At 39.0% G+C, this 15,639-nt stretch overlaps 1 protein-coding gene across 1 annotated transcript in view; it reads right to left on the reverse strand.

The window, feature by feature from the left end:
* LOC131052329 (diacylglycerol kinase 4) overlaps positions 1–15,639 on the reverse strand; it is a 174,268-nt gene that overhangs the window by 91,811 nt on the left and 66,818 nt on the right. The window contains exon 6 of the mRNA XM_057986964.2: positions 14,927–14,987. Coding sequence (XP_057842947.2) covers positions 14,927–14,987 — 61 coding nt within the window. The remainder of the gene's footprint in view (positions 1–14,926; positions 14,988–15,639) is intronic.

The raw sequence follows: 15,639 nt of genomic DNA on the forward strand, positions 1-15,639 counted from the left end.
GATATGAGATTAGATAAGAAGCTTAATGCTGATCTCAAATAATCGACTAACAAAATCACACAACACTAAAACACTACTACTGTTCTAATTCTGCAAGTTAGAAAGAGATTGTCTAGCACTGCCGGAAACAACAAAACACTCTCAACTCTCTCAAAACTAACTGGAATCACACCAAATCAAATGCAAATGAAATATATAACATAGGCGGCCAATCCCAAACCTCAAACCAGCAACTTGGAAGATTCAAATGTGATGCACGCAAACCAAGGCACATCCCAAATGGTACGGCCTTGCTGTAAACTTCGATTTGCAACTAAAAATCAAAGTCTCCAAATCCTAATCTGCAAATTGGTGAACCTTATCGCCCAAGGAGTACGGATAGATAGAGTCGATACCTAGAATGATGCTCTCCACACACAGGCAACTACAAATAAAACTCACTTCCAACCAAAATGCACCAGCAACAACAAGAAACTCCAAAACTCACACTGAAAACTGAATCAAACACTCCAAAACTCACACTGAAAACTGAATCAAACACTCCAAAAACAACTATCCAGCTAGGTATTGTATCTCAACTACGAAACTGAATCAACTAGGAAGCTCTTCCAACTTCAAAGTTCAATCACTAACCATTCCGCAAGCATAACGGTGTAAATTCTCAAGATGCCCAAAATGAGGGCCCAAGGCTCTTATTTATAACATTTGCTCCACCAAATTCAAATTCAACTATTCCCAAATTCGCCCAAATCAAATTACATTTCATCTCATTTCAAAATGGCGTTGCATTACCATTTCATTTCACCACATGGGCGCCCAAGGAGAAGTTCATACCTTTTAGACAAATTCGCCCATTTTGCAAGGTCCACAATTGACAACTTAAAGCATGCTTTATATCGTGTGGAGACCATAACATTGTGTCCAAGCGCTTTTTTGAGGCGTGACACGTGGAAGACATTATGTATGCGGCTACTTACTAGTAGCTCCAACTCATAAGCCACAGCTCCACCTCTTCTGATGACCCTGAACGGACCATAAAAACGTGGCTTGAGTTTCTCCGCTCCACTCTTCTTAAGAGTAGACTGTCTAAAAGGTTGTAGTCTCTGGTAGACCATATCTCCAACTTCGAATGAGCGCTCAACTCTCTGCTGGTCAGCATACAACTTCTGTTGGTTTTGTGCAATCTGAAGGTTGTCCCTCAATGCCTTCAACATATCTTGACATTGTTGAACCATGTCCTTAGCCTGAGGGGCTCGACTATAACCAAAAAACAAATCAGCAAAGTTGGGAGCCTCATAACCATACAGCGCCATGAATGGTGACATCCTAATAGACATGTGATAGGTGGAATTATAGCAATATTCACCCAAGTGCAACCATCTCACCCATGCTTTCGGCTGCTCTAAAACATAGTTTCTAAGATAGCCTTCCAGCCATTTGTTTACTATCTCTCTTTGCCCGTCAGTCTGAGGATGATAACTAGTGCTTGGGGTAAGCACAGTACTACACAATCGGAAAATTTCCTGCCAGAAAGTGCTTAGCAACTTGTCGTCACTATCACTTGCAATGTTTTTAGGCAGCCCATGTAGCTTAAACACCTCATGGAAGAACACTTCAGCAACCTATGCTACTGTAAACAAGCTGGTGATAGCAAAAAAGTGAGCAAATTTTGTTAATTTGTCTACCACCACATAGATACAATCCTTCCCACTAGCTCTAGGCAACCCAATGATGAAATCCATAGAGATACTTTCCCATTTTTGACTAGGAATCGGCAATGGTTGCAACAAACCGGCGGGTGCAGAGTACTCGTCCTTGTTCTTCTGACAAGTATGGCATTCCCTAATGTACTTCAAGACATCTTTTTTCAACCCTTTCCAAGAAAATCTCTCTCGGATCTACCTGCATGTCTTGAAAAACCCTTGACGACCAGCAAGGGGTATGTCATGAAAAGTTTGTAATACTTTCTCCTTCAACTTAGATTCAGCTAGAAGAAAGATTCTACCCTTATACATTGTCAAACCATCCACCAAACTGTACTTTTCATCATGAAAAATATCCTTAATAAGGCTGGTTGCAAACTGATCTTTGGCATAATCAGCCAGCAACAAATCTCTCCAATCAGCAGTGAGCTCACATATAGAGCTCAGATGTGGACTCCGTGAAAGTGCATCTGCCACTGTGTTATTTTTCCCTTTGACATACTCAATGTCAAAATCATAAGTCTGAAGCTTACTAACCCACTTTTGTTGCCTTTCATTCAAATCTTTCTGGTGCATGAAGTGTTTAAAACTATTATGATCAGTCTTAACAACAAACTTACTCCCCACGAGATACTGCCTGAACTTCGCAAGAGCATGCATTATGGCAAGCATATCTTTATCATAAATTGAATACAATCTTTCAGGTCCTCTCAACTTCCTACTTTCAAAGACAATAGGATGTTGTCTTCCATAAGGACCGCACCAACACCTTCTCCCGATGCATCACACTGTAGTTTGAAAGGCTTGGTGAAATCTGGTAAGGCCAAAATAGGGCATGAGCTCATAATCTCCTTGAGCCGATCAAACATTGTTTGTGCCTTGTCTGACCACTCAAAAGCTCCTTTCTTAGTGAGATCTGTGAGGGGGGCAGCCGACTGAGAATATCCCTTCACAAACCTTTTGTAAAAACCACATAGACCCAAGAATCCCTTCAAGTGTGTTATGTTCTCAGGTGGTGGCCAATCAATGATAGCTCTAATATTTTCATGATCCACCTTCACGCCTTCAAAACTGATGATGTGACCAAGATAGAGCAGCTCTCTCATTCCAAATTCACATTTAAACTCCTTAGCAAATAGGGATTGAGACTCCAGTATGCTGAGCACTTCATCCAAGTGTTGCAAGTGCTCCTTCCAAGACTTGCTGAAAAATTAGGATATCATCAAAGAATATGAACACAAACTTCCTCAACTGCTTCTGAAAGATCTTGTTCATGCAAGACTGGAATGTGGCAGGAGCGTTAGTCAAGCCAAAAGGCATGACTAGAAATTCGAAATGCACAAAGTGGCATTTGAAAGCAATCTTCTCAATATCAGATGCCCTCATTCTGATTTGATGGTAGCCCGGTCTGAGATCTATCTTTGAAAAGTACACGGCACCATGTAGCTCATCAATCCTCAGAATAGGGTACTGATTCTTGATGGTTTTCTGATTTAGTGCTCGGTAATCCATGCACATACGCATGGTCCCATCCTTCTTTTTTACCAATACAACAGCCGAAGAAAAAGGGCTCTTGCTTGGCCTAATGTAACCCATGTCCAACAACTCCTTAATGGCTTTCTCAATCTCGTCCTTCTGCTTCTTTGGGTATCGATAAGGAGTAGTCATAATAGGCTTAGTGCTTTCTTCCAACTCAATGATGTGTTCAATACCACATTCAGGCAGTCTACCAGGAGGTGGATTCGCAAACTATTGAAGATCATATTGCAGATTCGTGAGCAGAGATTTAAAGCAAATTTCGATGGGATTAATGAGCATGTAAATGTAATTCAAATTTATGTTCAAAATCTGAAGTTGTAAGAATTTAGATATTCTTTTACTTTCTTATTGAATTACTTCAATGCTTAAGGAATATATTTAATCTTTTATTGTTTGTATTGACTGTTCCTTCTTATATTGCAGATTGTTGTAGATAACATTTATTGATTTCGATATTTTCTACAGCATCCTTCATGGCAAATATATAGGCATAGCCTTGAAAGATCAAGGCATGACTTGACCGGACATGTCTCTTGACATGTCCGATCAAGACATGTCTTGATCAATCCAAGAGAGGTGCCTTTTTCATTAAGAAAAACCGATGACTATCGGTTTATATAAATGCCGCTACATAAAGAATAATAACCGATACCAATCGGTTTATGTCTAATGTTGTTTCAATCATAATCATAACCGATAACAAATTGGTTTATTTCCAATGCAATTTAATTATAATTTTAACCGATAACCAATCGGTTTATTATTAATGCTATTAATGATAATCGATACCAAACATGGCAAGTGTGATTCGATTATGTAAATCAAATAGAGGATCAGTATAAGAGCAAAAGCAAGTTTATAAGATAACTATTATAGTTATCATATGACAACACTAATTAGTGTTGTCATATGACAACTATAATAGATATACAGATCCGATCACATTCACAGCATAAGAAAGATAACTGAAATCTCTGCATAAGAAATACGATCATATCTCGATCGATAATAGATTAGAAATACTTCAAACATGAAATGCATATAAAGATGATTATAACAAGTTCAATCAATCATGATGTCTACCATTAGCTTGTAGTCTTATCAATAGAATGGATGATTGAATGAGAGATGAATGAAGTCTCTCATTCAATCATTTACCTTACCGAAGCTACATAGTCTCAACAGAGCAGATTTGAGTAGACAAATTGAAGTTGTTTCAAGCAGAAGTTGCAAACATTTATCATATCGCTATCTTGAAGGTTGGTACCTCTCATTGAAAGAGATTGCTATCTCTTGATGGGTTGGTACCCAATCATTGGGGATTGGTTTCTCTTGTGGGTTGGTGCCTACAAAATTTGTAAGAAGATTTCATTTAGCCAATATTTTGGCTTGGTTTTCTCTTGTAAGGGTTTCCAAGTAAAATCGTCTCTCTTATGTGCATGGATTTTTGTGTTGCGTAATTGTTTCAACCTATGTTATTGATATTTTGCAATTGATATAATTATGGTATTGTTGTGATCATTTCACACATCGCCCCATCGCAAATGGGGACCCCCTCTTTTTGCTTGTTTTTCGCTCGTTTTTGTTTTCGTTTTTAGGATTTTGCTAGTTAGTTAGTCGTCTGGATTTAGGGTCAAGCCTTAGGGTTTTAAATTTTGTCTTTTCAGGCCAGAGTCCAGTCGTTTTTGAGAGCTTTTGAGCTTCCTTTTCTAGGATGCAAATTTTGAATGCAATGAATTCGCCAAAATGGTCTAATTTTCAATTAGAATGTTGATGCAGAGCTTAAATTTGTCTAAGTATTGAAAGTGAAATGGGAATTTTTGTCCGATTGAATATTTTGACCAAATTTTGACCTTTTTTGATTTTGATCCTAGGCGTTGGAATTGTTTTGTTTTCGCCTTGTGAAGTGTTAAAATGTGAAAAATCATGTTATTTTGGCCTGTAGGAGCAAAATCGCTCCTGTCCCTCAGTGAAGGACGGGAGCTCGTTTTCAAATATCTCATCATCCCTGCAGAGTCCAAACAAATTTCAAGTTGGAAGTGATGGAGAATGGCGATATCTTTCCATTGAATATAAATTGAAGATTTTCATGAGCACAGAAATGCCTCCAGGAGGAAAATCGCTCCTGTCCCTCAGTGAAGGACCGGAGCTACAAATCAAATTTCGCCTTGTCCTTGCAAGATTTTGATGACTTGATGATTTGAGGACGTCCTGAGGAAGATGCTTTACCAAATGAATATAATTTGAGATGCAAAAATGAAGGAGAATGACCTAGAATGACCAAATCGCTCCTGTCCCTCTCCAAGGGACCAGGGCGAGGTACCTTGTAGCTCTCGTCCCTCTCCCAGGGACCAGAGCGATTTCCTTCATTAGGCAAGATCCGAGCTACAATCAAGACAAGTGTACGTTCAAAAGCAAGGAAGAACATGAGATGAACGCGTTGAATATAAATTGAAGATTTTTTTAGACGTCCACAAGGTCCTAAATGCCTAGTTCGCTCCTGTCCCTCAGGAAGGGACCAGAGCGATTTTTGATATAAATGATTTTCTTGCAAAGTTACAGATGATGTCAAGACATGAACGAATGGAGTGGAGCATGACGAGTCCGTTGAATATAAACTTGGAACCTGGCAAGGTGAAAATAAAGGCCATAAAGGGAGGATCGCTCCTGTCCCTCTCCAAGGGACCAGGGCGATACAATGGTGATGATACTTCCTATGCAAGTTCAAGGTCGTTCCTCCAAAGTTCAAGGTCGATCCAAGTCAAGACAAAGTGGCGAGGGACATTTCAAGGCGTCATTAGCAAGCACAAGTACTCAAGGGACGTTATAATGAAGAAATTCGCACCCTAAGACCTAGATCGCTCCTGTCCCTCAGGAAGGGACCAGGGCGATGGTAGATGCATTGGTCATTTTGTGCACGATTTACGTAAGGACAAGATTTCATAAGGTTGAACAAGGTTCAGGGCATCGTTTGAAGACCACATGCAAGAGTTTTGAACGTCCAAGCATTGTCAAACATACTAAAAAACTCACATCGCTCCTGTCCTTTGGACAAGGACCAAGGCGATACTATCAAAAGCACGCATATTCCTTCAAGATCAAAGCTAGGCGAGGTTAGGTAAGGTGAAGGACGACGTTTGAAGGACATCACAACGAAGATCAAGGTTTAAAGTTGACAAGGTCAAGGAGAAAACATGGATCGCTCCTATCCCTCTCCAAGGGACAAGGGCGATGATCCCTTTAATACGCCCAAAAACCTCATGCGAACAAATGGAACGAACGTGGAAGACACGAACAAAGGATGTTATTCGCCAACAATGAAAGATCAAGGAACAAAGATGCATATTAAACGTGGAAATTTGGAGATCGCTCCTGTCCCTCTCCAAGGGACAAGGGCGATGAACACTCAAAAGGCATTTAAGTACGCATGCAAGATGATCAAATTCGAAGGACTCATCATGATGATCGATATTGAACGTGGAGATGAAGGAGTTGAACGTGAAAAAATGCAAAATCAAGACAAAATAATGGATCGCTCTTGTCCCTCTCCAAGGGACCAGAGCGATAAGGTACATCCCCTTTGTTTTCATAGTTTTGGCGCCAAATAAACATTTCAAATTTTCCTTAAATGCTAAAATCGATAAAAAATTGAAAATCCTATTTAAATTGGCATTTAATATGGCGTTGATCTTTATTAATTATTTTTGCCTTTATTAAAATCGAAATTTGCAAATAAAAAAACGCAAGGCATTAATAATTAATTAATTAATTAATATAAAATCGATTTCAAGCGCTCATTTAAGGAGGTCGGCCTTCTTATTTTATTGCAAATCATTTAAAATCATTTTTAAAAAGTGTTTTTTATCTCCAAGTCGGCCTAAGGGATAAATCGATTGCAAGCGCTATATAAGGGGAGTGGAATTGTCATTTTCACATCATCATTTTATCCTTTCACATGCGATCTTGAGGAGAAGGAAAGAAGTGCGATTTCAAACCAAAGGTGGCGCTAATATCATCTTGTGTGGAGTGTGAATTACGTTGAAGACCAAAGGTGGCGCTTAATTATCTAGGGTGGTGCGAACTTGAAGACCCATTTGAGCGAGTTTGAAGATCACATCAAAGGCGAATTTGCTAAAGACTTGAAGATCACGTTCAATCCAAGGGTGGCGAAGTTGATTTTTTGAGGAGACCACGTTGAAGATCTATTTTTACCATCAATTTTGCCTAGGCGATCTTTTCCTTTTTGCATTTTAGAAGTTAGCTCTCTTTTGAGGTATGGCGATTTAATTTTTATTGTTTTATTCATTCGTCGTCATATTTTAAATTTTGAAATTTTGAGTTTCGAATCTCTTGGCTCGATCGTTGTTGTTTTTTTTTCGGAAATGATAACTCTAAAGACTTATCATGAGGTTTCCTAAAAACTTTATCTCTCTAATCAACGTTATTTATTGCAAAATGTAGTTCTTATAATGAAATGTTGTGTAGGTATGGCGACCCCAAAGGCGGGAGCATCCACCAGTCGCTCAGCTCTCATGAAAGAAGATCAGAAGACCGAGGAAGTGGAGACCAAGATCGTGTCCAAGTGGAGCAACATTGGAGATACCAACTTGGGGAACTTTAGCACGAAGAAGTTTCGAGAGGTCCCCTACATTGGCAAGCCATCACCTGTCGCCCGGAGAATAATAGAGAGTGGCATCATTAAGGCGGCCGGTTTTTCTCCAGCCATTCAGTGCCACGAGTTGATGATCGAGTGTGCCCGTCACTACAATCCACAGTCCAGGACAATTGTGTCCAATGAGGGAAACACTTTGGCGTACCTTTCAGAGGAAGCCATAAGCGAAGCTTTCCATCTTCCAGAGCACAGGGTCATGATATATAAGAGCATTGAAGGAGCCAGATCAGTGTACGATGATGATCCAGATGCTTGCCTAAGCATAATCAACAAGAACTGGCTACTCAAGAGTCGTCCCCGTCTAAGCAAGGTACCGAACACACCGCATCGGATTGATTTCCAGGAGGAGTACAGAGATTTGATTACTATGCTCAACCGAGTTACAGGAGCACCTCATGCCTTCTATTTTGAGAAGTGGATGTTTTACTTCATCCAGGTGATTGTTCAAGGAAAGGGTACGATACATTGGGCTAGGATAATTAGCCATTGCTTAGACATACAGTTGAGGAGACTCAGGGCTACTAAGTCCTTCCACATGAGTTCATACGTCATTTATGCTTTGATCAGGAGTGTTGAGTACGCAGGACTACCTCACAGAGGAATGATTGGAAGAGGACCCGGCGAGGTCAGAGCTTGTGAATCCTATGCCTACTTGCATCATCCGCCAGGGAAAAACTACAAGTTAGTTAATGATACTTTCACGATGAACATCACAAGGACGTTGCAAGGAGGGATTCACAACAGATTATCTCAGGATGCCCAGGAATTCATCAAGAGGTACGGTGCTTGGTTCATTCAGTTTCCCAAGTTCACTTACATTAGAGTGCATGGATGTCCTTTACCTCCATACATGTTCCCGAGGTATCCGACAGACAGAATTGTGTTACTTGAAGTAACAAGGCAGTTGGCAGCATATGTGAAGGCATTCAGACACAGACATCAGAATGGAGTTCAGGTACCTATTATTTTGGGTAATTCAGTTGAGGTATGTCCTAATGTCTTAGCCATGGATGACGCAGAGAAGGAGTTAGCCTTGTATTCTTTTTCATCTTTTGCTTGGAGAAATAGCTTTGATCCACATGGACATTTAGAGGAGACGGTCGGTAGAAGATTTAGACATGAGCACCAAATTGAGGATTTTATGATGAACCTCCTAGATGATCTCGAGGTGAAACGAAAGATACATTCTAGATTGCCTTTGGATTTCATCAGGAAATGCAGGATTTACAGAGTGGCCGACCAAGCTCAGGACAATGGCAGGCACATCCAGTCTTCCTATGATAGAGAAAGCAAAACAATAAGGTTGGATTGGAATGAGCCTGAAGTCGTGGATTTAGATGATTTGATGACACCAGTCTTGTCTTGTACTCGCAGATGGGTAGACGTTCAGCATCAGAAGTTGAGAGAACAAGGCGTAGCTATGTCTTTTACTTTGGAAGAGAAACCAGCCGAAGGTGGAGCCAATGTTAGTGAAGGCAATCCTAATCCTAGGAATTCAGGTGAAGGTAACCTTCGATGTGCCAGTGAGGGCAATCTCCATTCGAGAGGTTCGAAGAGAAAGGAAAGATCAGAAAAGAAGGAGTCTTCCAAGAAAAAGCAAGGTGCCAACAAAGATCAAACACCAGGTACTTCTTCTAGACCAGAGAATAGAACAGTTCGAGTGGAAGAGTCCATGGAGTCTATGGTACAGAATGACAGGTAGGAGGAAGGACAGGCACAGCATGTTTCGTCAGATGGATCTCTCCAAGACTATGATTTAGAAGAAGATAATGAAGTAACATCTCCTCCCAGACAAGAAGAAATAGTACATAAAGAAATTCAAGTTCAAGAGACAAGATCGAATATTCCAGATTGGTTGAAGGAAAGATTAACCAAGGTGATCGTAATTGAGGACGAGGACAATGCAATTGATTTAGAGAGCCTTGTTGGACGCTCACATGAAGTAACAGAGAAGAAGAAGGCTACAAAGATGTCCAAGATGATTCGAGATGAGACTGGATCTAGAAAACTGCAGATAGCTACACCGGCAGCAGATAAATATGAGGGTGAGATCCTAGCAGAGGATTATGATGTACAGACTTTTGAGTTAGGACCATCCACAGCAGAGCAGACTTTAGATGATGCCACCGACACATTTGAGGCATTGAAGGACAAGTTTAGAGAAGAAGTGGAAAAGAACAGAAAGCTTGAGAGAGAGGTCGGTGCATGGAGGACATATTTCAGTCACATCAATGAACCTTTGGGACGTCAGGATCCAGTTAGATCACCAGTGCAAGCATTGCCCCTTCAATCGATCAATGAGGCAGAAAGATTCAGGAACCTGGTCCAGCGTACATGTAGTTGGATGGATAGATCTCATACAGTGGCCATAGATTTCGTTTCAAGGATGACAAAGATCATTCATCAAGCTATCCAAGTTCTTGAGATAGCCCACAGATTGATGGCAACAGTAGCTGCATTTGCCCATACCAAGGACGTTGTCATCCCTGTCTTGAAAGTAATAAGACACACATCCAGAAGAATTTTAGCGCAGGAGAGGATCTTGGAAGGTGATTCTCACAGTTTATTTCAATGGTCAACCTTACTCCATATAAAAGGTGTTCTCTTCGAGGACATCAGTGTTAGATGTGGTCAAGTTGAGGAGGTGATCAACCCGATCCAGGACAGAGTATTTGAGGTACTTCGTACCATTCTTGGTAGAAGGATCGAGGTCGAGACAGATGTGGATATACAAGAATTTGAGGATAGAATCAAGATCATCTTTCGCAAGGACGCAGATGTTACAGATGAGCAGTATGATCAGATGTATGCCACCATGCTCCTGATTGATAGAACGAAGGAACTTGAACCTACTTGGGACGCAGCTCTTCTAGATGCATTCGATCAGGTCATCCACTTAGAAGAGAGTATCAAGAATCTTCCCGAGATTCCAATCACAGAAATCGAAGGAATCGTGACAAAATTCATTGCATATGCTAAGAAAGAGAATTGGAAAGGGAATAAGATTCTAGATGAAAGGTTGTTGCAGATGACATGACATCTTATTCCTCATTGGTTGATACCTCCTAGGTTTTTGTGCCAAATTTAATATTTGGCTATGTATTTAATATTGTTCAGTAAAAAGGAGGTCATTTGTAACAAACCCTAATTAGGGTTTAGGTGTCATGATCTTGTCCGTTGATTTACTTTCAATCTGGACCTTTCATTGTAACTGGGGATGCTATTTATACCCCCATTTTTCATTTCATTTAAGAGTTAGTAGTGTAATAGAGAGTCAATAGTTGATTAGAGTTGTAAGCAATTTTATTTTGTAGCAAGATTGAGTCTTGAAGAGAGAAATTCAAGCAATTGTTGTACATGATGACTTGGAAATCAATAAAATATTGAAGTTATGGTGTTTTGTTGCAAATTTCTTGAGTTATCTTCATGGTTGTTTGATACACTTGAATCGTGCTCAATCGAAGTAGTTTGTTAATTTGAAAGACTAAGTGTGAGATTTGATATTTGGTAGGATTCGCAATCCAAACCACTAGCTTCTTGCTGATTGTAGGAACGCCTTGCGTGGTCGACTGGAGAACACTTTGAGTCCTTAATCTTCAATTATCATTGTGTCTTGGATATGTACCTTCGTAGTAGTGTCCTTGGTCTTTGATGCCTTGAATACCATTATATTACCTTAGAAGATCGCACTAATTTCAATTGAGTTGTTATCTTATGGCAAAATTGAAGTTGGTTGAGTCTTGCCAAATCTCGTCCATGCTAAGTCATTCATAGGGTTAGGCTAGATTAGACCTCTTAAACCCTATCTTTTTGCCTTTTTTGAAAATTCCTTTTAGTTTAGTAAAATCTTCGAACTTTGAATACGTAAGACCCCTTGGAGGAAACAGCAAATCACATCATACCACTAAAAAAGCTTGTCCACACGTGGAGACCCCACTAAAAGAACCTTGGAGTCCACCTAACTGATCCATTACGCGAATCTTCAGCAGTTAGAGACTATTTTCTCAAGAGAGGATAAGATGCCTATTGGTATTTTATTCTGTGTATGATTGTGTACAAAATACACGTCAACAGGTATTAAGTTTGAAAAAGTAAAAATAAACTTATACTGATTCACCCCCCACATTATAAGTGTGTTTCTTCACAAAGAATATTAATACAAACTTACGTAGCTGCTTGCCGAAGCCCCAACTCATGCAAGACTGAAAAGTGGCAAGTGCATTGGTCAACTCAAATGGCATGACCAAAAACTCAAAGTGGCCAAAGTGACATCTAAAGGTTGTTTTCTAAATATACTCCTCTATCCTGAATCTAATGGCAGCCTCATCTCAAGTCTATGTTCAAGAAATAGACCGCTCCATGTAGCTCTTCTATCCATGGGATAGGGTTCCTGTTTTTAATTATTTTCTTGTTCAAGACCGTGTAATAAATGCATAAGCGCATGGTTCCATCCTTCTTCTTCACCAAAACAACTGAAGAAGAAAATCAAATCTTGCTTAGTCTAATATACACCATATTCAATAACTCCTCAATAGCCTTTTCAATCTCATCCTCATGGGTTTTAGGGTGTCTGTATGGAGCTGTAATGACAAGTTTTGCACCCTCCTCCAACTCAATCACATGCTCAATGCCTCTATCAAGAGGCCTATCTAGAGATATGCTACTAAAAATTTAAAAACCTTGCTTCGCTTAGATAACAAAGCCTGAATATTTGTACGATACGATCTTTTCTCCTCTTATGCAACTATAGGCATGATTATATGCTTTGCTGCCCCCTCTACCTGATCATGTCTAAAGAGTCTCTCCATACGCTTCAATGACACAACCCATGGTCCTCCATTGGACATTCTCCTCAAAACAAAATTCTTCCCTTCTAATTTAAATTTCAGCTCCATAGTCTGAAAATTAAGCATGATCTCTCCCAAAGAACACAACCACTGAATACCCAGAATTGCATCTATCTCCAATACTAACCACATATAAGTCATCCTTGACTTCGTAATTACCCAACTGAAAGACTCGACTATGAGATCAGCTTGGTCCAAGAAATGGTAAATCCATCTACAACTATCACCCTAAAACCATCTGCATCCTTTGTCTTAGGTCCCCTGTGTCCTACAACCCCCTCATCAATGACATTATGAGTAGCATCATATTTTTGGCACTCTTGAACAATCACTTTCAGGGTAGAAACACAAACCAAAGTCACTGTTGTAGCCTACTGAGCATAAACAAACAGGGGCAACAAGCCTTAAATTTCCAAATCTTCATTTTTTAACCCCATAAATTCTGCCAACTGATTTCAGCTTCATTCCCACAGTTTAAGTCATTTTGAAAGGTGCATTGCAGCCCAGAAATCACTCTAATCACCTTCTCACGGGCCTCAATGCACCCCACACTTGTACAACCAGCTAGAGGGGTGATTTTGCTCTAGAAAATTTTGACCATCCAAAACCTTCTGTTATGCCTTCACACCTTGGTCGCCCAGCTCTTAAAAAGAGATTAGAACAGTACCCACAAAAATAATCAAACCCTTGGTCTCCATGGGCATTTTGGGAGGTGCGACCTGCATTTTTGAAGAAGTAAAATCCAGTCTGATATGCACAAAAAATGGTATCAAAATCACCCAAAAACAACACAACAAACCCTTCAAGAAGTCATCAAAAGAAACCTTCAATCAGCTAGCAAAATACAATAAAGATTTTCATACTCATGAAAACTCAAATCACCAAAATTCGTGCAAATCAAGTCTATTTCCAAAGTGAAAATACCGAACCAATTAGGGTGGGTCTTTCACCACTGAAACTTGAAATATTGCAGAGAATTTTTGTCCTCAACAACAGCATCTTTGCATGTGTGCAAACTCTGAATGAAGAAATGAGAGCCCAAACTCCAATTTATAGAGTTTTTGGAGGGAAATTAGGGCATTCAAATTTTTAAACTTTTTATTTCCCTTGAAAAGCCCCATAAGACCCTTTTTTAAACCATCTTTTGCACCCCACAACCTAGGTGTCCAACTTGGGGACAACTTTCTGAAATATTATAACACTTGACTTGAGCATTAAAATGACACTTTAATACTTAAGTGTATATATTAAAAATAATTCAAATCACCTTACTGAAAAAATTCCAAGACAACAAAAATGAAACCAATTCACACTGAAGCAGAACTAAAGCTGAAGTAGATATTAGGAGCCATAAATAGCACTTGCTAAAAATAGCACTACTGTCGAAACCCAATGAAACTGAAAACCCGAGCTCTCCAAGGAAACATGAGTTCCCTAACCATCACCGAATAGCCTACAGGAACCAAGGAATAGGCTAATGGAAAGCAACACTAACTAGGTGAGAGAAGAGGACATTACATATGATGAGTCATGAATTGGGCACCCAAATTCAGAAGATGAAAGGTTGTCCTATAATGCGACCAAAAGAGTTAATTGGCTATGGGCTAGGCCCCATGTGGGAGCCATGTAAGGATTATTACTTTATTATTGTCTGTTGGTTGTTCATTATCCTAGGCATGGGTTTGTACAAGTGGTTTTTACCTTTTGCTTTGGGTTATCACTATGGTTTTCCCTCCCACAATTTGTTATAAATTGGAGCCATGAGATAGTAGTTTTATGAAGTTCAGTTGCAAGTAATATGGTGTTCACAGATTGATCAAAGAATAGAAATGAAGTGTGTTATTGTATATCTCTTGAAGATTAATAATATACTTGCCTCTTTCTCATGTTAAGTTTTTTTCCGAAAGGGTTTTGCCATGTAAATCTGGTGTAATCTTTTGTTTGCTGATTTTTACATTATTGTTGAATGTGCAACACACACAACCTCATTTGGTAATCTTATTTTTAGATTTGCAAATACATTCTTAAGTTAAAACTGCAGTTTAGTTTCACTTCATAATCAAAAATTGTAACTTAGAATAGTGATTTTACAAGATATTAAGGGCATCCTAATGCAAATCATCACAAATAGTGTTCTAATTATTGAAGACAATTGCAATACATACCTATGCTAAAGTAGTTGTAGAAAACACCTTTCGAGAAAGAGACACCTTTTAGATTCTCATCCTGTATGTAAAATATACCGGTTGTTACATTACTAGGAAGTAACAAAAAACATAAAAAAATTAAAAAATCAAATATTGCCATTCAACAATAATGTTTTGTAAAACTACAAGGAAACAAGAAGTTATGAAACTTTCATGCCACTTTCCACATTCTTGATACTTCATGTAATTTTATGCAATTTCTTAAAAATAAACATGATATGATTCAAAAACATATCCTCTATTAAATTTTGTTCTACAACATTCTATTTAATACATGTTTTAAGTAGTGTGAAGAAATCTTGAAAGGGAATATAAATGGCACATCTTGGCCAAAACTATCATTCAGAAAGTCTTTGAAAGCCCACAAAATCAAGTGTTGGTCATCCATACCAAGAATCTTTTGTAACACAATGTTATGAGCATTTTTTTCCAATTAGAACACATTCTGTTATATTATAATATTCCTCCAATTTCTTGGGTAGATTTGTTTTTGTTAAGGATGTAGCCTCATTCGGATTGAAGCAAGCAATATATTATGATACATATGTATATGTATGTTTGAATAGACACACACACACACACACACACACACACATATATATATATATTTAATGAAAGAAACATTAACATATTATTATTGCATCCGATGACTTTCAAATAACATTAACATA

This window comes from Cryptomeria japonica, chromosome 2 (genome assembly GCF_030272615.1).
Source record: "Cryptomeria japonica chromosome 2, Sugi_1.0, whole genome shotgun sequence".
NCBI lineage: Eukaryota > Viridiplantae > Streptophyta > Pinopsida > Cupressales > Cupressaceae > Cryptomeria > Cryptomeria japonica.